At 45.7% G+C, this 23,685-nt stretch overlaps 1 protein-coding gene across 2 annotated transcripts in view; it reads right to left on the bottom strand.

Annotated features, from left to right (window-relative positions):
• ptpn11a (protein tyrosine phosphatase non-receptor type 11a) overlaps positions 1 to 13,201 on the bottom strand; it is a 56,610-nt gene extending 43,409 nt beyond the window's left edge. Inside the window, exons 1-4 of one of the 2 annotated variants that reach the window (XM_085961363.1) lie at positions 12,897 to 13,201; positions 8,977 to 9,099; positions 4,946 to 5,140; positions 1,480 to 1,672 (exon numbers count right to left, since the gene is read on the bottom strand). In XM_085961363.1, coding sequence (XP_085817489.1) covers positions 1,480 to 1,672; positions 4,946 to 5,140; positions 8,977 to 9,099; positions 12,897 to 12,910 — 525 coding nt within the window. In that variant the 5' untranslated portion in view covers positions 12,911 to 13,201. The remainder of the gene's footprint in view (positions 1 to 1,479; positions 1,673 to 4,945; positions 5,141 to 8,976; positions 9,100 to 12,896) is intronic. The other variant, XM_085961362.1, reaches the window with a different exon arrangement.
• Between the last annotated feature and the right edge of the window lie 10,484 nt (positions 13,202 to 23,685).

Genomic DNA, 23,685 nt, shown 5'->3' with positions numbered 1-23,685 from the left:
AGGTGCCACACAAAAGATTACTGCACAAGACAAGAGCTCACAGGGTTGGGGTAATATATTAGCATGGTTAGAGGATTGGCTAACTAACAGAAAACAGAGTCGGGAGAAATGGGTCATTTTCAGGTTGGCAAACTGTAACTAGTGGGGTGCCACAGGGATCAGTGCTGGGGCCTCAGCTGTTTGCAATCTATATTAATGACTTGGATCAAGGGACCGAGTGTAATGTAGCCAAATTTGCTGATGATACAAAGATAGGTGGGAAAGCAAGTTGTAAGGAGGACACAAAGAATCTGCAAAGGGATACAGACAGGCTAGGTGAGTGGGCAAAAATTTGGCAGATGGAGTATAATGTGGGAAAATGAGAGATTATCCACTTTGGTAGGAAAAATAAAAAAGCAAATTATTATTTAAATGGAGAGACTACAAAATACTGCAGTACAGAGGGATCAGGGGGGTCCTTGTATATGAAACACAAAGTTAGCATGCAGGTATAGCAAGTAATTAGGAAGGCAAATGGAATGTTGGCCTTTATTGCAAGGGGGTGGAGTATAAAAGTAGGGAAGTCTTGCTACAACTGTACAGGGCGTTGGTGAGACCACATCTGGAGTACGATGTACAGTTTTGGTCTCCCTATTTAAGGAGGGATATACTTGCATTGGAGGCACTTCAGAGAAGGTTCACTTGGTTAATTCCTGAGATGAAGGGGTTGGGCCTATACTCATTGGAGTTTAGAAGAATGCAAGGTGATCTTATTGAAACGTATAAGATTCTGAGGGGGCTTGACAGGATAGATGCTGAGAGGATGTTTCCCCTCGTGGGGGAATCTAGAACTAGGGGGCATAGTTTCAGAATCAGGGGTCACCCATTTAAAACGGAGATGAGGAGGAATTTCTTCTCTCAGAGGGTCGTGAATCTTTGGAATTCTCTACCCCAGAGAGCTGTGGAGGCGGAGTCATTGAATATATTCAAGGTGGAGATTGACAGACATTTGAACTATAGGGGAGTCGAGGGTTATGGGGAGCAGGCAGGAAAGTGGCATTGAGACCAAGACCAGATCAGCCATGATCTTATTGAATGGCGGAGCAGGCTCGAGGGGCCAAATGGCCGACTCCTGCTCCTGTTTCTTATGTTCACCAAAAAGATTGCAACTTTTACAAACAGATTTAGCAGTTCCAATCATGTAACACAGTTAGAGTCCAAATTTTGACTCCATTAATACCTTAGTCACAACACTTTGTGCAATTGTTCAAATGCACACTGAGCTTAAAACAGACTTTGCATCATGGACAAACGTGAATTTACTAAATGCTTAAAATTCTAATTTGATGCACAAGTGCACCTTTTAATGGCAGCACTATCACAATGCACATCTCCCAGCATCGATTACAATTGCACAAGGCAATACCCAGATAACTGCAAGGGCAGAAAGAGCCACGCTAACATTTGTTGTACGAAGTGATCCCGCTAAATGTCACCTACCTGACATCGGATCATTACATGAGTGACTTTCGGTTTGCCCTCACTGCTTTCCCCTTTATCGTCCCCAGTCCGCACAGACAGGACAAAGTCTCCTGGGTGGCTTTGACTCTCTCGCACAAGGAAACTTCCTGGCTTTCCTTTCTCTGTCAGCAGCTTCTCTGCCTCTTTTCCCGAGAGGTGCCCGTGGAACCACCTTTTGTGAAAATAAGATGTTATTAGGCCAATTGAAGCAATGTCAGTTTATGGAGTAACCAATGACTGTGGCAAGTTCAAGTCTCAGTATAGAGCTCAATATTAAAGGCAGCCCAAGAGCGGATTCCTCAGACCTCAAAAATAATATCCTATACAAAGCTGGTTTCAGAAGCTAAATCATTCCATTATAAAATACTATAACAGGCGAGTCCCTGGCACTGTGGGGTGTATCGAGAGGCTGATCCCAAGCAATGCCACTCAGAGGCGCCTGGCACGCGTGAAGGATAGGCAACTTCCCACAGCAAAAAAGGAAAATAATCAGAGGATGAGTCTTTGCTTATATCGTGGTAACCAGTCACAATAGCATTGACAGATCACTAGGAGGAAGGTGGTCGCCCAATCGCACCTCAGTTAGGATACACTGCACCACATGAGAAGACCAAAGAGGGGAAAGTCACCTTTTTCTCCTAATTTGTGAGGGGGAAAAGGTGAGGTCAGCAGACTAGAATGCACAGTAGTTAGCACATGGTCCGCCTTGGCTCAGTGGTAGAAGGTTCAAGCCAAACTTCAGAGACTTGAGAACATCACCTGGGCTGACACTTCAGTGCTGCACTGTCTGAGGTGCTGTCCTTTGGAGGAGACTTTAAACTGAGGCACAACCCCCAGGTCCCGGTTACAGCCTGAAGCAGAGCACTGTCTGCCCTCTCAAGTGGACCCAAGAGATCCCATGGCACTATTCGGAGAAGAGCAGGTGAGTTCTCTTGGTGTCCTAGCCAATACTACTAAAACACATTAACTGGTCACTTCTTTTAAGAAACATGCGTATGTATTATTCTTTGCTAAAAACTGTCACATCACTCCTGTTGCAGAGCTCCTGGTAAACTGTGTGGGCTGGTTTGCTGTGCCATGGGATGACAAATGCAGGACAGTTCTCAATTCGCCACATGGTGCATCACAGCCATTCTGTCGAGGGTAGGCACTCCCTGACATGGATGCTCCTGTGCAATGAGGTCGGCCAATGCTCAGCTGGGTTGTTAGATTTGGGATTCTATCTCGATGACCGCACAAATGTACTGTCTGACCCCAATGAATCACAGCCCCAGTTGATGTATTTAGTGCAGTAAGACTTTTTTCCCCCCCTTTATTCATTCTTGAGATGTGTGGCCAGGGGTCCCATGCAGCTGGCGAGCCAGCTTTTAAGTGAAATAACTGCACATGCGTGGACTTTTGAATGGGCCACGCAGCCCGTTAAAAGGGTCGACAGCCCAAAAAAAATTACGGGGAACATGGTGGCCAGCATGTATTGCCAATTCCAAGTTGCCTTTGTACAACTGAGTGGCTCACTAGCAAACCAGGCCACTTCAGAGAGCAGTGAAGAATTACCCACATAGGCATGGGGCTAGAGTCACCCATAGACCAGACGGGGGAAAGATGGCAGGTTTCCTTCACTAAACAACATCAGTGAACCAGTTGGGTTTTATGACAATCCAACAGCTTCATGGTCACTTTTAGTTACCAGTTTTTTATTCCAGCTTTTTTTCTTTTATAAATCGAATTCAAATTCTCAAATTGCTTTGGTGTGATTGGAACTGAGGTTTTTCTGCATTACTAGTCCAGTAACATAACCACTACACCGCCGCACCCTGAATAAAGGAATTAAAATACAAGAATTAAAAGGAAGAAACAACAGTGTTATTTCCCACACTCCCCACATCTAGATACAGCAAATATAATAACTGTTCTTGAAGTGAATGGGACCTTCTCATCTTCCTGGAATCATTCCAGTTTATTTGCATAGAAGTTATAAACAGAAAGGAAAGTGGCATCAAAAAAATAGAAAACTCTTTAAAATCAAAACATTTTCAATCCCCCCCTCATCTCGCTCCAGAACGAGTTCACATTGATTCAGTTACATAAGAACATAAGACATAGGAGCAGGAGTGCGTCATTTGGCTCCTTGAGCCTGCTCCGCCATTCAATAATGGATGATCACACTGGACGGCCGTAAATCAGCACATAACACAAACAAATGGGGAAGAATGGGAGAAACAAAAACAGGGAGGAATCCCACTCCTACTTCTGACTGCTCGCTCAGCAAATGGCAGTGCTGGGCAGCCAGAGCAGGAACAGAAGATGATCAGTGCTCCAGTGGGTTAGGGGTGAGAGTCTCATTCAATTAAGTGTTATACAATGACACAATCACATCAACGTCTATGAATTGGACAGGGGTGGGGAAGCCCCCATACCAACCCCCTGCCCTCTCAGAAATAACCACCTATTCTGTGCGGGTGCCATTTTTGGCTTAAAACAGTTAGCACTCTGATTATTTGCACAGTCTTCTGCGCCGATATTTTGGGGGGGGGGGGGGGGGTGGCGCTAAACACCGTTCCAACCCCGCTAGAACCGCACATGTGCACCGACGTTGTGGCTGCGCATCCGCACCGGAGGGCTCGACAGTCCATCACTAGCGGGCACGGGCCTCAACAGTAGGCCGTGGCTTCAGGGTGGAATACTGAGTATGGGGACTAGACTCAGGCGCTGCAGCCGCGGGGTCGGGGCTTCAAGACACTAGGCCGAAGTTTCGGGAGATGAAGGAGGGTCAGTTGTTTGGGGGAATCCGGACAGCGGCCAAACCCAGCAAGAATCAGCCAAGGACAGAAACCCGCCCAGGCCCAGATGTTTAAAGTCCTGCTCACCCGGTCGAGTTTGCCCATCTTGCGGTCTTGGGGTTTGGTGGTGTCGGGGCCCTGCTCACTCTGCCACCTCTCTCGCGCTCTCTGGCCCGGTGCGGGGATCACGTGCGGCTCCTGGGCACCGCCATTATCAGCCCTGTGTCCACTAGTGCACCCGCTCAGCGCTCTGGCCTTGCCGCACTCTGCTCCCACACAAGATTCCAGCCTGAACACAGTCCAAGCTACAACAATCCAGAGCTACAAACTCCAGGGAAACCTTAGGAACAGCACTTATGAGCAATCAGAAATCTGGTCTTGTCTTCCAAGCGGACCAATCAGAAATATGGTGTTGCAAATAGATGCACCCAACAGTTAGTGGCAGATTATAATTCGCTCCCTTAGTCCTGAAATGCATTACTAAAAATGAATAGCTGATTTTACAATGAATGACAAAAGGAGCCAAGCAAGCACTCCAGACAAACACATTTGGCGCCAAAGCAAGGTTTAATTCCAAGCTTCAAAAGCACCTGCAAGTTAACTCAAGAGTCTTCATTTTCAACAAAAACTGCTGTGAACAGGGTTCAGCACTAGACCGGGCTTACCTCTCGGAGGTAGGATCGGCACAGTTCAGCGGGTATTTCAGTTCAATGACGTCACCATTCTTCTCCTTGAGCTGTCCATGGTGCTCCATGTAGTACTGCACCAGCTCAGCCAGCGTAGCAAACTTCTCCCCTCCATACAAATCATAGTAATCACCCGTATTCTGAATTTTAATGTGCGTGACTGCCCCATTTCGCCTATCAGATCAAAACAAAGTGGGTTACCGTAAGTCACAACCAGATTATTTATTTAAGAACAAATTTTCTTTTCCCCTCCTTCCACAGCATGAAATGTTTTCCTTGCTTTCAAATCCCTCCATGGCCTCGTCCCTCCCTATTTCTGTAACCTCCTCCAGCTCCACGACCCCACCCCCCCACCAAGAGAGATCTCTGCACTCCTCTAATTCGGCCATCCCCGATTTTAATCGCTCCATCATTGGCAGCCTTGCCTTCAGCTGGCTAGGCCCCGAGTTCTGGAATTCCCTCCCTTAACACCTCTCTCCTCTTTTAAGATGCTCCTTAAAACTTACCTCTTTGACCAAGCTTTTGGTCACCTGTCCTAATATCTCATGTGGCTCAGTGTGTTTGATGACGCTCCTGTGAAGCACCTTAGGATGTTTTACTACGTTAAGGGTGCTCTATAAATGCAAGCTGTTGTTGCTGAAAGAGATAGTGACCTGTTCAGGTTCTCTGCCAACGCTTCCCTTCAACAACTATAATCATGGGTGTTCATGCCTTACGGTGCAAAAACAAGCAAGAGTACCAGAGCATCAATGTGCATTATACAAGCACAGGTCTGACACCCCCCAACCCCCGGCATGCAATGTCAGCTTCACCACTATAAGGAGGCACCAGATAGTGGCCAGCACGTCGCCGAGGGAAGGTTACCGAAAGAGAAATACTGCAGAAGAGTTGTCCTAGGATCACATGGTTCCCGTGTCTCGCTAATGCCACCATGAGAGGCTTGGGAGCAAGCCACACTCGCCATTTTCTAACTCCAGGTCCTCCTTTTTATGCTTCATAGAGTGAAACAGGTGAAGTGGAGACAGATGAACCTCCACGGCAGCATTTGCTATCTCCCGAGAGCATAACTAAGATCAGCAATGCAAGGCTCTGAATGCGAGTTAATCTATTCAAAAGATACCACAGACCTCTGCAATACCTTAATACTGGAGATGGTTAAACTAAGTTACCCAAGGACAGCAAAAGGAGCATTGCTCAGGGGGACCTATTTGGAACATCCTGACTAGCAGGCACATTCCAAGATGCAGTTTTCCATAGCAAAATACCGTGGATGCTGGAAATCTGAAATAAAAACAGAAAACACTGGAAATACTCAGCAGGTCAGACAGCATCTGTAGAGAGAGAAACATTAATGTTTCAGGTCAATGACAGTTCTGACGAAGGGTCAACGACCTGAAACGTTAACTCTGTTTCTCTCTCCACAGATGCTGCCTGACCTGCTGAGTATTGCCAGCATTTTCTGTTTTTATTGCAGTTTTCCATGCTGAGATTGGCTTTGAATCCACCTTTCTTTAATGTAGTGCATGCTACATCATGGAAAACTAGTCTCAACAGGCTGAAAAAGGGGAGGGGAAAATCACCAAAAATTTCCACATGACCCTAAAAATCGAAATAATTTGTTTCTGTACCTTTTCCACAATACACACTAAAGTCTCAACAAGACGGAAAGGATTAGAAATTGCAACAGCTTACAAGCAATCATTGCAGAATTGAAGAGATCCACGAGATATAAAAAGGATATTGCAGGTTTAGAAAACAGAATCCTCAGTATTGTACCGAGGCGTCCCGGGATTCACTCCCGGTCGGTGTGCAATTGGTGGACCTTAGCCGGGCAGCAGCAGTGGCGGTGTCCCAATCTTTTAAAATGAGAAATGTGGTAGAGACATAGCACAGGACACAACCAAAGTTGGAGTGAGGGTGAAATGAGGTAAATCAAGGAGCAGCGGTTAGGTGAGGCCAAGCTAGGGTTTTAAAAGCCTGTAAACTGGAAGAAAAAGGGAAGGCAGGAGTTTTGAGGATCTTTGGAATTCTCTGCCCCAGAGAGCTGTAAATGCTCGTCGTCAAGTATATTCAAGACAGAGATCAATACATTTTTGGGCCCCAAGGGACTTGAGAGATATGGCGATAGGGCAGGAAGGTGGAGTTGAGGTAGAAGATCAGCCATGATCATATTGAATGACCGACTCCTGCTCCTATTTCTTATGTGCTTATGGAAAGAATCAGTTAAGAGTAGGAAGCTGTGCAATTTGTCTTATTCCAACAGAGTGAATAAATGGCCTCCTCTAGGCTAGGGAGGTAAACTAAACACTTAGGGTTCTTCTGATCACTAACTTCTAAACACTTCTGATCATTAACTTGTCTATATGAGTAGATGCCATGAGAAGACAGAATCAGGCTTGGTTGCATTGCTCTCTATGGTAGAACTGCCAACTTCTCATCATTTAGACTCACATGTAAAATGGCCTCCTAGACGAGCTGCTCATCCATGAAACCAAAGTCCAGCATAGGCCACAAGCTTCAGGAGAGTGGCAATAAAGATGAGAAAACTGGGGGGGGGGGGGGGGGGGAGAGAAAAGAGAAGGGACGGAAAGAACCAAGTCCAGTGTATGATACATGGATTGATAGCTGTCCTTGTACAAGAGCACATTTAGAAACAAATGTTACTGTTGAACATGACTATTAGAGTCCTTGCCAGAGTCAGTGTCAGCTTAGCTCAGTGGTGGCACTTCCACCTCAGACTGAAAGTCGTGGGCTCAAGCCCCACTCTGATAGCACATGATCTAGTCTAATACTTCAGTGCTACTGCATTGCTGGAGGTGCTGTCTTTTGGATGAGACGTTAAACCAAGGTCTCATCTGTCTGCTCAAATGGATGGCGAAGATCCCATGGCACTATTTGAAGAGCAGGGAAATTCTTCCAGTGCCCTGGCCACCATTCACACTTCAACCAAACACCATCAAAACATATTAACTGGATACTTATCCCAATGTTGTTTGTGGACCCTGTTATGCACAAGTTGGCTGTCACATTTCCCTAGCATTAATAGCACTTCAAAAGTAGTTCATTGACGGTGAAAAATTTGTGGTAGATTTCCTTTAAAATGCAATATGCACAGAAGCACAGAGTGCAAATTTCAGGAAAGTCAAAAAGGAAAAGACCTTTATTCTGAAAAATAGCTCTGCCTGTGTGAACAGACTACAAAGTATATAAAATTGCCAGACACCTACTTTCAACTAAAAATATATTCTCAACATTGGGACGGTCACGTTTATTACCCACCCCTAGTTGCTTTGGAGATTGTCTATAGAACCGAGGCCTGCTAGGCCACTGCAGAAGGCTTTATGAATAGTGTCACATGTAGGACAGACTAGGCGGGGGTAGTGCGACTTCCTCCACTCACCACCCCACCTTCCTGACGCAGATTAGTGAGCCAGCTTTCATGGTCATTTTTTCTGGCGCTAGCTACAAATGACCAGATTTATTGAATTCAATTTAACGAAGGGATTTAAACTCTCAACCTCCAGGTTGCTAGTCCAGAACCACTACACTACTGCACCCATACTCAGTTATATGGCCCAAACAGAGTGCACATTTGGCACCATTCTTGTGGCTTTCTTGCATCACTTCAGGCAGCCCTTGCACCTCTGGACCTGCGTTCTGTGACACTGGCCTTCGCCAGTTAGCAGGGCAGTCTCCTGTGCTCTCCACCCAAGAATAGCGTGTGGTACCAATCAGGAAAAATAAGCAGCGTTGGGGTTTTATTTTGCACCTTAAATTCTGCTACTGAGACATGATGCTATACTGGGCGAGAACCTGGATTTGATTCAAACGCCAACTGCTGGGATGAAAACCTTCTTTCTCTGCAATCTGTAATTAAAAGCATTCTGACAAATTTGCACCAATCAAGGAGAGTCCCTCGATACAGCAAGGTCAAGTTTATGCAGAGTCAGGGCTACCCCTCCCCACTGACAGACAGGATCTGCTCTGCATATCAACAACCTCTCTCTTACCTCACTGAAAGCGTGAAGTCACCAGGATTGCTCTTACTCGGTCGAGCTAAGAAACTCCCATCGACCCCTCTGGTGAGCAGCAGGTTTTCTGCCTCCACTCCAGTGATATTGGGGTGAAACCACCTGAAAAAAAAAAGACATTTGGAAACCATGTGTGTCTTTTCAAACACATTGCGCTGTAGAGCTGGCCCTAATCAAGCTAGTAATTGAAGAAAATTTCAGATACACTACCATTAATTCTCTCCCTCAGACACGTTTCATGTTACAGATAATCCAATGAAAATGGCACTATGTTAGATAATTTACCACCACCACCACCATCCCCTGACTGACCATATTTCCCATGATCGCAAATGGATCTTATATATTCCTATAATCATCTTCCATCAAGTTTTCCCCCAGTTATTTGGTCACCTCTTCGTAAAAAATATTTTTAACCAATATTCATTCATTTTGGTAGGAGCCTACTTCACAGGGAAAGAAATCTTTAGTCTTGCTTGAGGAGTGAATTTTATAGTCACGTTCGCTAGTGCCCCAATCACAGCTTAGGTTAAATAAACTGCTTACACCCATATTAACGTCTGCCTTTCAGTATGTTAAAAACCCACATCATGCCTCACTCAAACACGGTTTTCCGCATTCAGCGCCAGTTGCATTCTATCAATTTATTACGCAACTTAAAACAAAGTCTCGGTGAGAATCCCAATGGCTGACTGAATTTATCCAGTGTGGAACTGAGCCTAAACATGTAGGTCCCAGGTTTGATCGCCCATCGGTACAGAGTTAACCAATCTTAGCTGCACTAGTGGTAGCTAAAACTGGCCTCAGTACCCCTGGGTAAGGAAGCTGAAATCTGGCAGAGTTCAAATGCCCATTGCTACCAGTGAGTCCGCCTGGAAGTAATGCTCCCCACTGTTGAATATCCTCTCGACAGAGAATCATAGAATAGTACAGCGCAGGAGGTCGCCATTCGGCCCATCGAGTCTGCGCCAGCTCTTTCGAAGAGCAATCCAGTTAGTCCCACTCCCCCGCTCTTTCCCCATATCCCTGCAATTTTTTCTCCTTCAAGTATTTATCCAATTTCCTTTTGAAGGCTACTATTGAATCTTGTCAAAGTACACACATGAATAATGACCACTTGGGCATCATGTCTGCTCAGCCTGCTCTCGCACAACAGTAACATACAAGAGTTCCACCTGCGCAGCGTGTCTGTCTTGTGCTCGCCCTACAATAACCCAAGCTGCCATATCTGCTCGTGCATTCTCTTACTAATGCTCAGGTACTGTTTCTATCCAACTGATGCGGCTGTCTGTCTCTTTATATACAGTAATAACATGCGACTACTATTTCTGCTCAGTGCTGTGTTTCCTCCCCCTCTGCAACACCCAGGTGTGTCAGCCGTGGCTCAGTGGGTAGCACCCTCGCCTCTGCGTCAGAAGGTTGTAGGTTCAAGTCCCATTCCAGAGACTTGAGCACAAAAATCTAGACTGACACTCCAGTGCAGTGCTGAGGGGGTGTCTTTCGGATGAGAAGTTAAACCGAGGCCCCGTCTGCTCTCAGGTGGACGTAAAAGATCCCACGGCACTATTTTGATGCACAGCAGGAGAGTTAGCCCCGGTGTCCTGGCCAATATTTATCCCTCAAATCAACATCACTAAAAAAAAGCAGGTTATCTGGTCATTATCACATTGCTGTTTGTGGGAGCTTGCTGTGCACAAATTGGCTGCCGCATTTCCTACATTACAACAGTGACTACACTTCAAAAAGTACTTCATTGGCTGTAAAGCGCTTTGGGACATCTGGAGGTCGTGAAAGGTGTTATATAAATGTAAAAAATTTTTTGGTTTGGGAAAAGACATCGGTCATGGCTTTTGCTCCTGATCGTCGTGCAATGACCCTGCTGGAAACTGCATCTCTGTGGATTGGATTGGGTGCAACCAAAATGCCCCCATGGTTGAATTGCCTATCAACACTGGCTGCCTCAACATCATTTCTTCAGTGCTCTCTCCCTCTGTGCAGGATCTGCTGTCTCTCTACAGTAACATGTGGATGTTGCATCTGCTCAGTCACGTCTCTCTACATACAATAACATGCACTGTCATATCTTTTCATGCTGTCCTTTCCTGTGTCTAGCCACATCTGGGTGTCAGTTCGCAGTAAACGAGGGTGGGTCTGTTTTGTACCACATTTACAGAAATGTGCAAATGCTAAAAACTGAATCAACCCCACAACTTCCACTCACACACGGTTTGTGCCGTTAAGGCTCTGCCTCATTGAAGTTCCTGTGGCAGTTCATTATAACCACAGACAATATTTCCAAGAAGTAAAAACTGAAATTTCATCCTGACGCCAGCAGCAAAGGAACAAAATATCCAAGAATTGACTGGAAAATTATTTTACTCACTCAACGGGCCGCACTCCTGAAACGACACTCCTATGGCCTGAAGTTAAGGTTTTGTAGAGTGTACAATTATCCTTGTCTGTACTTATTCCAATAACTTTTCATACACAAACTGTCATCCAGTTTGGGTTTGAAGGAATTCAGCTGACATGGCATTAACTGCTTTGAACTGGAGTCTACGGCACATATCTACTGACCTGCTGGGACACAGGAGGAAAAGATGATCCTTCAAACCGCTGGTCTCACTGAAGTCTTGTTAACTTTCTATTTTTGCCTTCTAGTCCTAGATTAAGCTATATAAGCTGCTTACATTCCATACTATCCACTACCTCTAGGTATTATAAAGACCCTGATCATGTCTTATCTCAATCTTCTTTTCTCTGCTGATAAGTTTAACTACATTCATCTCATCGCACAATTTAAGCCCTGGAATCATTCTTGCTTCTCTTCACTACAATCCAGCTAGTTAATCAATGTCCTTTATCAAAAACTGCACGCAATTATCTAACTCTATAAAAAAGGAGCTATCTAGGTTTTCAGACTAAATATACAAAATAAACTGCACGACCTTGACCAAATAACCTTGAAGTGCACCCCAGAACCTTATAATCAAACAATTGCCACACAGTGACTGGATACACTTAGTTGCATCTAAAAATCATTGTACTTGCGTAAATTAGCCCTGAAGTATACACATTCATTTTACATATTTCCCTGCATCAAGCACAATTTTACATTAATTGCATTAATTCAATGCTATTTATTTCCAGATCCCTCAAATGTCAAGAATCTTGCCTATTAGTTACCTGATCATATAGCTTACATCAGGAAGTTTTATAAACTGCTAAAGTACCTTCCTTCACATAACTTAGAAAATTCCAAGCTCTGGAAGAAAAAGAACCCCAGTACATTTTCAAGGCACATCTCACCATCTCACTCCTCTAATTCACATCTCTTTTTGTCTCTGGATATCAGAATGACATTGGACCCTCTCCAGTCCTTGGACACACCTGTATTTATGGAGTGCCTGAAGGCACTTACAGCTGCTTATGGGGACGTGCTCACCCACTCTCAGTTTTACTGTCCTGGGTGCATTCTCAGCTACCTTTAGCGCTGCACATTCACCAATCCAATGCCTGTCTTCAGCATATCCACCTTTGGCACATAATTTGCAGTTACAGGTGTAACACACCTGAGCTCAGTGAAGGATGTGCAACAAGGTTTGTGCCCAGGAGCTGCACGCCTGTTGCTGTCCCTCTGCTCAGTGCCTGGCAGGACCCATTATTGACATTCCCTCCCTCCCGCTCAGGCTTCCTGACCCCAGGCCAGGTGATCAGTGCATTGTCCTTCCTGTCAGTGCTCCCTCTCAGGAGGGGGGGGGGGGGGGGGAAGGGGCTGCTGCTGCCTTTCATTCCCCCCATATCTCGCTATCAGGGAGAGGTTGATGGTGTTCCCACACAGTGCCCCAAGAGAGCCGTGGCCCCAACCTCCGCCTCCCCTCCCCGCCGGCTGAGCTCACCTTCGGGATGTCATGGTGACGGGCGGCACTCCCTCCCGCACCGGCCTCCGGTCGCTTTCCCGGCCTGTCCTGGGGGTGGGCTCCCGCTGCTCTCCGCCAAGGGGACGACACTGGGATATTACCGCTTCTACGATGAGTGACTGGTTGTCCCGGGCTCTCACACTCTCTCTCAGGCCGCTCCCACCCCGCGCTTCCCTCAGGCCGGGACAACGAATACCGCAAGGCTGCGGCGCGGGGGGAAAGACGTCATCGCCGCCGCCCCGCCCCTAGCAACGGCGCAGCCCATCCGCGTCATCACACCGGCGCACAGAGATGGCGTCAGCGCAGGCCTGCCACTCACAAGAATCAGGAGGAGGCCAAAAACATTGAGTGAAAATCTCAACACCGAATGCCTCTACATCTTTATTTAAATATGGTAATACTTGTTACAACTCATCAATTACATAATAAATCCATTACATTCATTAGCCATAATAAAACAAAGCCTTATAAAACAGCTTTAGGATTAACAGTACAAATGCAATGGTCAATTTTACAGAAAAATCAACAATATTAACAGAACAGGTAAGCCATAGTGAAAAATAATTTTACGCCAGTCCTATTGGCAATCTAGTAACTCTTCATTTTTGCTTGGTATTACCTGTTGTCCTTTTTCTTACTTTAACATTCAAGTACAACAGTACTTATACAACTCATCAATTACATAGTAAATCCATTACATTCATTGACCACAAAAAAAATGCCTCTACATCATGACACAGGAGTGAATGAAAAGAAAAATTGAACACTGTTTATTTTGACTTTTCATGTTTTGGTTTACATTTCCTTCCCCCCACCCCCCCCCCCCCCCCACTCAAAATAAAGTTCTGACGAAGGGTCATCGACCTGAAACGTTAACTCTGTTTCTCTCTCCACTGCTGCCGCCTGAACTGTTGAGTATTTCCAGCATTTTCTGTTTTTATTTCAAAATAAAGGGCCTCCTCTTTCAAAAATGGATGGGTGGCAACTTTACTGCGGCAGTGTTCTGATGTAAAGCAACATTTGCTCATCAACGTTAACTGTTTCTCTCTCCACGGATGTTGCCTGGCCTGCTGAGTTTTTCCAGCGTTTTCTGTTGTTATTTTGGATTGCCAGCATCCGCAGTATTTTGTTATCGTATTTGCTCATCAGTTTTGACTTCAGTTGCGATTGCATCCCTCGCAACAAGTAAGAGGCAGAACCGCTGGTAGCGCGGAATAAAAATCAGTCTCTTAGGAACACAGGAACAGGAGGAAGTCATTCAGCCCCTCGAGCCTGTTCCGCCTTTCAATGAGATCATGGCTGATCTGCGACCTAACTCCATATACCCGCCTTTGGCCCTTATCCCTTAATACCTTTGGCTAACAAAAAGCTATCAATCTCAGATTTAAAATTAACAATTGATCTAGCATCAATTACCGTTTGCGGAAGAGAGTTCCAAACTTCTATCACCCTTTGTGTGTAGAAGTGTTTCCTAATTTCACTCCTGAAAGGTCTGGCTCTAATTTTTAGACTATGCCCCCTAGTCCTAGATTCCCCAACCGGTGGAAATAGTTTCTCTCTACCCTATCTGTTCCTCTTAGTGTCTTGAAAACTTCGATCAAATCACCCCTTAACCATCTAAATTGTAGGGAAAACAACTCTAATTTGTGTAATCTCTCCTCGTACCTTAATCCTTGAAGTCCGGGTATCATTCTGGTAAACCTACGCTGCACTCCCTCCAATATATCCTTCCTAAGGTGCGGTGCCCAGGACTGCTACAGTACTCCAGGTGTGATCTAACCAGGGTTTTGTATAGCTGCAGCATAACTTCTACCCCCTTATATCCTAGTCCTCTAGATATAAAGGCCAGCATTCCATTAGTCTTTTTGATTATTTTCCGTACCTGTCCATGACATTTTAGTGATCTATGTACCTGGACCCCCAAGTTTCTTTGAACATCCACTGTTTTTAGCCTTTCATCATTTAGAAAGTACTCTGTTCTATCCTTTTTAGGTCCAAAGTGGATGACCTCACATTTGCTTACATTGAAATCCATTTGCCACAGTTGTGCCCGTTCACTTAATCTATCAATATCCCTTTGTAATGTTATGCTTTCATCTACACTGCCTTCAATGCTGCCTATCTTTGTGTCATCAGCAAATTTGGATATATGACTTTCTTTGCCATCATCTAAGTCATTAATAAATATTGTGAATAGTTGAGGCCCCAACACAGATCCCTGCGGGACACCACTAGTCACATCCTGCCAATTAGAGTACCTACCCATTATCCCTACACTCTGTCTCCTGTTGTTCAGCCAATTTCCTAACTAGGTCAATAATTTGCCCTCAATTTCATGGGCTTCTACCTTAGATAACAGTCCCTTACAGAATCATAGATTGATTACAGCATGGTAGAAGACCATTCGGCCTATCGAGCCCCTGCCGGCTCTCTGCAAGAGCACCTCAGCTAGTCCCACTCTCCCACCCTTTCCCCGTAGCCCTGCAAATTTTTTTCTTTTGAAAGCTGTGATTGAGTCTGCCTCCACCACCCTTTCAGGCAGTGCATTCTAGATCCTAACCACTCGCTGTGTAAAAGTTTTTTCCTATGTCGCCTTTTGTTCTTTTGCCAATCACCTTAAATCTGTGTCCTCTGGTTCTCGACCCTTCTGCTAATGAGAACAGTTTCTCTCTATCTACTCTGTCCAGACCCCTCATGATTTTGAATACCTTTATCAAATCTCCTCTCAATCTTCTCTGCTCTAAGGAGAACAACCCCAGCTTCTCCAGTCTATCCACGTAACTGAAGTCCCTCATCCCTGGAATCGATCTCGTAAATCTTTTCTGCATCCTCTCTAAGACCTTCACCTCCTACCTACAGTGCGGTGCCCAGAATTGGTCACAATAGGCGTGATCTTGCCAGCCCTGGGGAGGCGGGTTTGGAGTCGGGACTGCCAGGAAAATGGCAGAACCCGGGGGCAGGTGCCCATCCCGCCCCCAACCCGCATCCTTGCCATCTTCCCAGGAGGCTGGTAGCCGACCCGCACCGGGTCCCATCTCCTGGAAGTGGGAAGGGGATTACAGCCGCTTAACTGCCTGTTAACAGATAGTTAACAGGCAGTTAAGAGGATTATCCCCATTTTTCCAACAGAGGCACGGGCTTCCCGACGTCGGGAAACCCCACCAGGGTTACCGAGGCGAGCAGTGGGTCTGCTGGGATCGGAGGGGTGCAAAAGTGTGCTGTGAAAGTAAGTGATGGGTGCAAGTGTGGAGAGGTCAATATGTGAGGTGAGTGGAAAGTGATAGAAAATGTTTACTTACCTTTGTTTCTTCCTGCAGGCTTCAACAGTTGGGGATGCGGAGAGTCTCACATCTCACCAGCAGAGATGATGGATGGCTGCTGCATTCTCCGATGCAACATCCATCTAATATCTGCTCACAAAAGAGGTTTGATGAGTCTTGAATACAAGGACTCATCAAACAACATAGAATGTCAGTGTTTGACAGCTTCACAGAGCTGTCAAACGACGACAATTCATCTGTCAAAATTTTTTGACAGATGAAACGTCATATGCTGACATTCTCTGTAACCAGCTTCCCCTTAATTGGCCCGCTAAGCCCGCTGGTCAATCAAGGGAAAATAGCGTGGGTTGGCCAGAAGTCGATGGAGGCGGAACTAAAACACAACAAGCAGCAGTCCCGCTTCCAACGCGCCCCCATTGACAAAATTGCCCCCAATACTCCAGTTGAGGCTGAACCAGTGTTTTATACAGGTTCATCATAATTTCCACACTTTTGTACTCTATACCTCTATTCATGAAGCCCAGGATCCTGTAAGCTTTTTTAACTGCTTTCTCAACCTGCCCTGCGATCTTCAACGATTTGTGCACATATACCTCTAGGTTTCTCTGTTCCTGTACCCCCTTTAGGATTGTACTTTAGGTTATATTTCCTCTCCACATTCTTTCTACCAAAATGTATCACTTCACACTTTTCTGCGTTAAATCTCATCTGCCACGTGTCCGCCCATTCCACCAACCTACCTATGTCCTCTTGAAGTCTATCACTATCCTCCTCACTGTTCACTATATTTCCAGGTTTTGTCTCATCTGCAAATTTTGAAATTGTGCCCTGTACACCCACATCCAAGTCATTAATATACATCAAGAAAAGCAGTGGTCCTAATCAATGTTCCCTCTCATTTTTTTTTGTACTGAGCGGGCCATGAACTCCTTTGCATACAACCATGTAGGACTTTATCAAATGCCTTCTGGAAGTCCATATAAATAACATCCATAGACATTCCCCTGTCCACAACTTTAGTCACCTCATCAAAAAATTCAGTCAGGTTTGTCAGGCATGACCTACCTTTCAGAAATCCATGCTGGCTCTCTCTGATCAACTGAAAATTTGAGGTGTTCCGTCACCCTATCCTTAATTGTAGACTCTGGCAATTTCCCGACAACAGATGCTAGGCTAACTGGTCTATAATTCCCTAGTTTCCCTCTCTCGCCATTCTTAAATAGTGGAGTGGCATGCGCAACTTTCCAATCTAAAGGAACGGGTCTTGAATCTAGAGAACTTTGGAAGATTATAGTTAGGGCATCTGTAATGTGCTCACCTACTTCCTTTAAAATCCTTAACCCCTTGTTTCCAGCCAGTGCTGTCTCAGCATCTACCCTGTCAATCCCCACTCAGTGTTTCAATGTTTCAATGAGATCACCTCATTGTTTAATAATTGATTGAAAGCTGCATTTGAGCCTCTGTTTCTGCATAAGTCTGTGTGTAGCACTCAACTATAACCAAATAGTAATAACCATTTGCAAATAACAATCAGGATAGGCACTTTTAATATAATCAGAACAAAGAAGGTGAAGAGGAATAAAGACAGCAAATGCGGGAAGTACTCAGCAGGTCAGGCAGCATCTGTGGAGAGAGAAACAAAGTTAACGTTTCAGGTCGATGGCCCTTTGTCAGAACTGGGAAAAGTTAGAGATGTAACAGGTTTTAAGCAAGTACAGAGGCAGGGAAAGGTGGGGAGAAGAGGGGAACCAAAAGGGAAGGTCTGTGATAGGGTTGAAGGCAGGAGGGGTTAAAATGAAGTCTGATAGAGGTGTTAAAAGTGACAAAGGAAGGTTTGATAAAAATAAATCAGGAAACTCTATTTTCACTGGTTTGAAGTCAGTAACTAGAGGGTATAAATTTAATCGCAGCACTAAAAGAACAAGGAGAGAGGCAAACAAAGGGCTGTTAGCACATAGAATTCCCGAACAGAAACAGTGGTGGAAGCAGAATCAACTATAACCTTTAAAGGAAAGTGGAAAATTTAAAATTAAATGGATATGGAAATAGGGCAGGGAAATGGGACGAAATAACCTACTTATAGAGAGGTGTCGCAGGGCGATGTATAGCGGCCAGAATCCCTGCCAGGAGCACTGGTAGTGATACTGAGAGGAGAGGGGGACTGGGTCTGGTGCATTATCAGCCAGACTTGGGTAGGAGCATAACTGAGCAAACAGGGCAGGGGGCAAATGGATGGCATTGAAAGGGGGTGAATTATTGAAAAAGGAGGAAATTGCAATGGAAAGGATGGATGGCAATGACGTGAGAATGGGTGGGTATGAAAGAGGGGAATTGCATGGCAATAGAATGGAAGGTAATAAAGAACAGAAAGAAGAGGCAGAAGCTGGGAGCGATGCTTTGAGAGAGAAATGGTAGCAGTGTTTTGGGGGTGGGGGAGGAAGTAGAGTGTCAACATTAACTGAGAGGGAGTTGGGAAGGAGAGTGCCAGTTTCAAGTGGGGGGAGTGAGTGTCAGCATGAACTTGGGGGGGTGGGAAGAGTGACAATTTGAACTGGGGAAATGCCTAAGTCAGGATGGTGTGTCACTTGGAGGGGAACTTGGAGGTGATGATGTGCCCATGCACAATACACTTGTCCAACATTATATCTATTGGACAGTTCCAGTAACTATGATGAGGTAAATATTTCTACCAGGACTATCATAAACATACCACAAGGATACTGAAGCAAGAGTCCCACTGCCTAGATTATCAAGGAGTGCCCTGCTATATTCTCCAACTGATGTAATTCACATAATCATGGTGTGTCACTGTCTAGACAATCTGACAGTGGACAGAGGATTGCATCTTAAGGCTCATCAGGATGAGCTGAGAGATTAGCTTGAAGATCCCATGACAGAGAAAGAGCATGAGCAACTAGTCCCCTTCGTCTAGCTTTGATACAAGGCACTTTCTCCTGAGCTGCAAATACTCTTTCCACAATACTGACCAAACAAATACTCCATCCCATCTTCAAGAAGAAGAAAAGTCAAACGTGCCCCACAGTACCCCACTCCTGTTCCCACAGCATCATTCTTCTGGGCAACATGTGCTCACCCTGCTCCTCTACCCGCAAAATGCTCATGTTTCTGATTCCCAAGAGCGCTTTATTCGTACCAAATTATGTATGTGTGTGCACATGTATGTCTGTACGCACACGCATGCACCTAATGTTTATCCACAGTGTTACCCTTTCCTCTTCTACCTCTGGCGCGTGACTACCTTTCCTACTGCTTCTCTGAAGTGATTTCACATTTACATGGGCAAGGGGGCTTATCTGTGTCTCTGGGATATATTCTGGGGACTTTATATCTTTGAGCTTGAGCCCCTAATTGCCCCACTATAGGCTGTATATCTTCTGTTGCTGTAGGGATGGTCTGGTCTAGCCTTGTTTTCTGGCTCTTGGGTAGTCATGGGGGTTGTTGGGGGGTGTGGTTGGCCAGTAGAGTAGCGTGGAAATTCTGCTATCCTGAGATGGTGCAGCATCTACCATTGCCACTTCTGGTTGGACCCTGCGAGGATCATCCATGTCAGTGTCCCCTGCTCTGCGGGTGAGTCGACAATATGACAGCAATGACATCTCAGAAGCCTGTCCCAATCTCATGCTTCAGTTGGCCAAGCTATATCGCTATTCTTCCCAACGAGATGAGAGTGCAGCCCAAGGCCTGAAGGGCAACTGCTTGAGCTGTTGTCACAGCCGTTGTGGTGAGGGGCTGCACTGCAGAAAGCCCTGGAATTGCCACACCTTCCAATGTCAACTGCATGTTCTGCATGCCATCACTCAGCATCTTACACACGTGGCTTCCGGGCTTCTCCACACGTGCCTCTACTTGTCAGACGCTTCTGAGAAGATCCCCCACTAAACCCCAACACCCTCTTGTGTTCCGAAAGCATCTCTGCTCTCACCAACTGGGGAAAGAGATGGCCTCCCACACCAGCGAGCGGATTCCTGCTCCTCTTCCTCCACCTGCTCCTGCTCACCCTTTATGCTGCCCTCCTGCTGAATCCTCTGGGTTGGATGTCCCTTGTTTTGGTGAGTGGCTGGGTTAGTTGCAGTGATGGGATTCTGGAAACACTGTTACCTCTTTCTAAGGTGCAACTTGATGGCGAGTCCTGGGAGGGGTCGGCTCTTGAGGCTTGAAAAATTCTTGCAACAAGATAAAAATGAAAATGTTGTAAGAAAGAATTGAGATGATAGTCCTATGCTGGCCTAGGCAAGCACATGGCAAAGTGCAACATCTTTCTTTGCAAGCTTGTGTGACAGTGTTTGTTAGAATGTTAGAGTGCAGTGTGTAGGAAGGATCCTTGGGATACTTTGTTATCTCCAGCCATTCGTGACTGTGGACATTCTGAGTGTTGAGGGCCTTCCCCTCATTGAGCTTCCCCACCTCCCATCGCAGTCAGTTCCTTCTGATTTTGTGCTACTTTCTCCTGTAAGTTATGAAGCAGAGATGAAGCAGGTGAGAGAACCTGCCCATATGAGGAGGGGACTGTGCAGAGGGAGAGGTGGATCATGCAGGTGAGGTTTCTTAGCAGAGTATACCAGTGGACATGCTTGTGCTGCAAAGAGGAATGCTGTGCAAGGAAGGTAATGAAGAGTGAGGTCTGGAGGATTGGTAGACATGTAGAAAAGAAAAGAGATTGTGAGGGACAGCATGCATAGTACTTCAGAGATCCAGCACATGCTCACGAATGAACACCTTAGTCAGCCAGTGACCTACCTTAAATAAAAACAGAAAATGCTGGAAATACTCAGCAGGTCAGGCAGCATCTGTGGAGAGAGAAACAGGATTAAGGTTTCAAATTGATAACCTTTCATCAGAACTGATGACCTACCTCTACTGGTGAGGTCATGGAACCTCTTCCTGCACTGTATGCACCCTACAGAGCTACTTGAATTAACATTTTGGTGACCTCCCGTCATGCTTTCCAGCCCACTGCTTTAGTCTCCTTCCTTCCCTTGCAGGAAGCAGCATGGCTTCTCCTCTGCTGTACTGCCTGTAAGAACAGATGGATTCTGTCATCATTAACACTAGGTGCCCTGCATTTCCTTGGAATTCTGTTGCCATCTCAGCCTTGTATAGTAGCAGAAACACAGTCATAGCAGAAGCACATTGATGTAAGAAAACTACTAGGCACTTGGTCTAAGCGTTAAACAAAGCTTTAATCAACTGTTTTACAACATGGAGATCTAGCTGTATCCTTCACTAGTTCCTGTTAAGAATGTCCTGCACAAGCTGGGCCCATGCCCGAGTATTTATACTCTCCCTGGACAGCGCCACCCATAGGCCGCTCAGTATTATTTCATAAGTCTTTCTTTCATGAATGACTGATTCATGTCACACATTAAAAGCAAGAAAAGAACAGCAAAACCATGCATAGCAAAGAAAGAACTTGCATTTATACAGAGCTTTTCATGACCACAGGCTGCCCCAAAGCACTTCATAGCCAATGAAGTATTTCTGAAGTGTAGTCACTGTTATAATGTAGGGAAATGTGGCAGCTAATTTGCACACAATGTCCCACAAGCAGCAACAAGATCAATGACCAGACAATCTGCATTAATGGTGTTGCTTGAGGGAACTCCTCTGCTCTTCTTTAAATAGTACCATGGGATCTTTTATGTCCACCTGAGAGGGCAGGGGAGACCTCGGTTTAATGTCTCACCTGAAAGGCTGCACCTCCGTCAATACAGCACTGAAGTGTCAGCCAAGAGTATCTGGTATGGGGCTTGAACACAAAACCTTCTCAGAGACAGTGCTACCACAGAGCCATGGCTGGCGTCTAATAGCAACCAGTCAAGCTTCATGCAGCTGGCACTGGAATCAAGCAATCTTTAACATGCAGTCACAGCTAAAATAATGTTTGAGCTGATCCCAAATACAAACAATTCCCAAATGATTCCAGTTCTCTTGTAGAGATCCGAATGTACCTGCCCCTTTAATTGAGCTGCAGTCTGTAAGGACCCACAGGCACCTGGATTTCCTCTCCTTTTGGGCATGTGCCCAAAAGTGTGCCCCCATGTGTGCCCGGTGCACACTCATATCATGAAAATGAGCCCCGACAGGTAATTGGGGTGCAAAGTTTAACCTTTTGGCAGAGCACACTTCTGGTGTGCTCTGCCCACACTGTACTCAGGGAGTGCCCATAGAGGAGAATGCACCCCACAAAAGCTGGTGAGTTGAATAGGGCGTATAGTGTCTCTGGGTCCAGATGGGGTAGAGTGCCTTTGTGAACTGGGGCATTGGGGCATTGATGTGGGAGAGTGACTGTTGAGGTAACTTTTTAGGAAGTGATAGCACGGTTGGTCTGTTGAAAATCCAAATATTGACTTAGTTTCCCTATTTTAGGTTAAAAATCTATTAATTCTGAAGTATAAAAGTACTTAAGAACATAAGAACTAGGAGCAGGAGTCGGCCATTCGGCCCCTCGAGCCTGCTCTGCCATTCAGTAAGATCATGGTTGATCTTCTACCTCTACTCCACCTTTCCCGCCCGATCCCCATATCCCTTGGTTCCCTTAGTTTCCAAAAATCTATCGATCTCTGTCTTGAATATACTCAATGGCTGAGCATCCACAGCTCTCTGGGGTAGAGTATTCCAAAGATTCACAACCCTTTGAGTGAAGAAATTTCTCCTCATCTCAGTCCTAAATGGCCGACCCTTTGTTCTGAGACTGTGACTCCTAGGTTTAGACTCCCCAGCCAGGGGAAACATCCTCCCTGCATCTACCCTGTCAAGCCCTGTAAGAATTTTATATGTTTCAATGAGATCACCTCTTATTCTTCTAAACTCTAGAGAATATAGGCCTAGTCTACTCAATCTCTCCTCATAGGATAATCCCCTCATCCCAGGACTCAGTCTAGTGACCTTTGTTTCACTCCCTCTATGGCAAGTATATCCTTCCTTAGGTAAGGAGACCAAAGCTGTACACAATACTCCAGGTGTGGTCTCACCAGGGCCCTATATACTGTAATTGTAATAAGACTTCTTGGGGGGAGAAATTCGGTTACACCCCGTTTGGGGCGCAATTATCGGCTGGCGCAAAGTTTAGCGCCTGGCGCTAATTATCGCCTCCGACTGCAAACTTGACTTCTATCGCCCCTGGAGGTGATTGGAGCGCTAAATCAGGCGCTACACACCTCTCTTAAGGCATTAACGCCGAGGAGCGAGGTGTTACCTCAGAGCGCTGGCGAAGCTCATGTGATGTCAGCCAGCAATGGAACACAGACACAATGGTGCCAGCCAGTTCTTAAAGGGGAGGGTTGATTTTGCTCTCCATCCACACCCTGCTCATTGCAGCCTTGAATCTCGGCCTGGAGAGACCTGTACATCAAATCTATTGGAAAGAACAATGGAGAGGCCCAGGGAAAGAGCTCAGAGTGCAGCCCCCATCGTCTCTTCTAAATCGATGCAAGGAACGTCAAATCAAAATGAACCTGCAAAGTGCT

This window comes from Somniosus microcephalus, chromosome 19, assembly GCF_052327205.1.
Source record: "Somniosus microcephalus isolate GS21.2 chromosome 19, FLI_Smic_1.0, whole genome shotgun sequence".
Lineage (NCBI taxonomy): Eukaryota > Metazoa > Chordata > Chondrichthyes > Squaliformes > Somniosidae > Somniosus > Somniosus microcephalus.
This window is presented reverse-complemented; position numbering and strand designations above follow the sequence as displayed.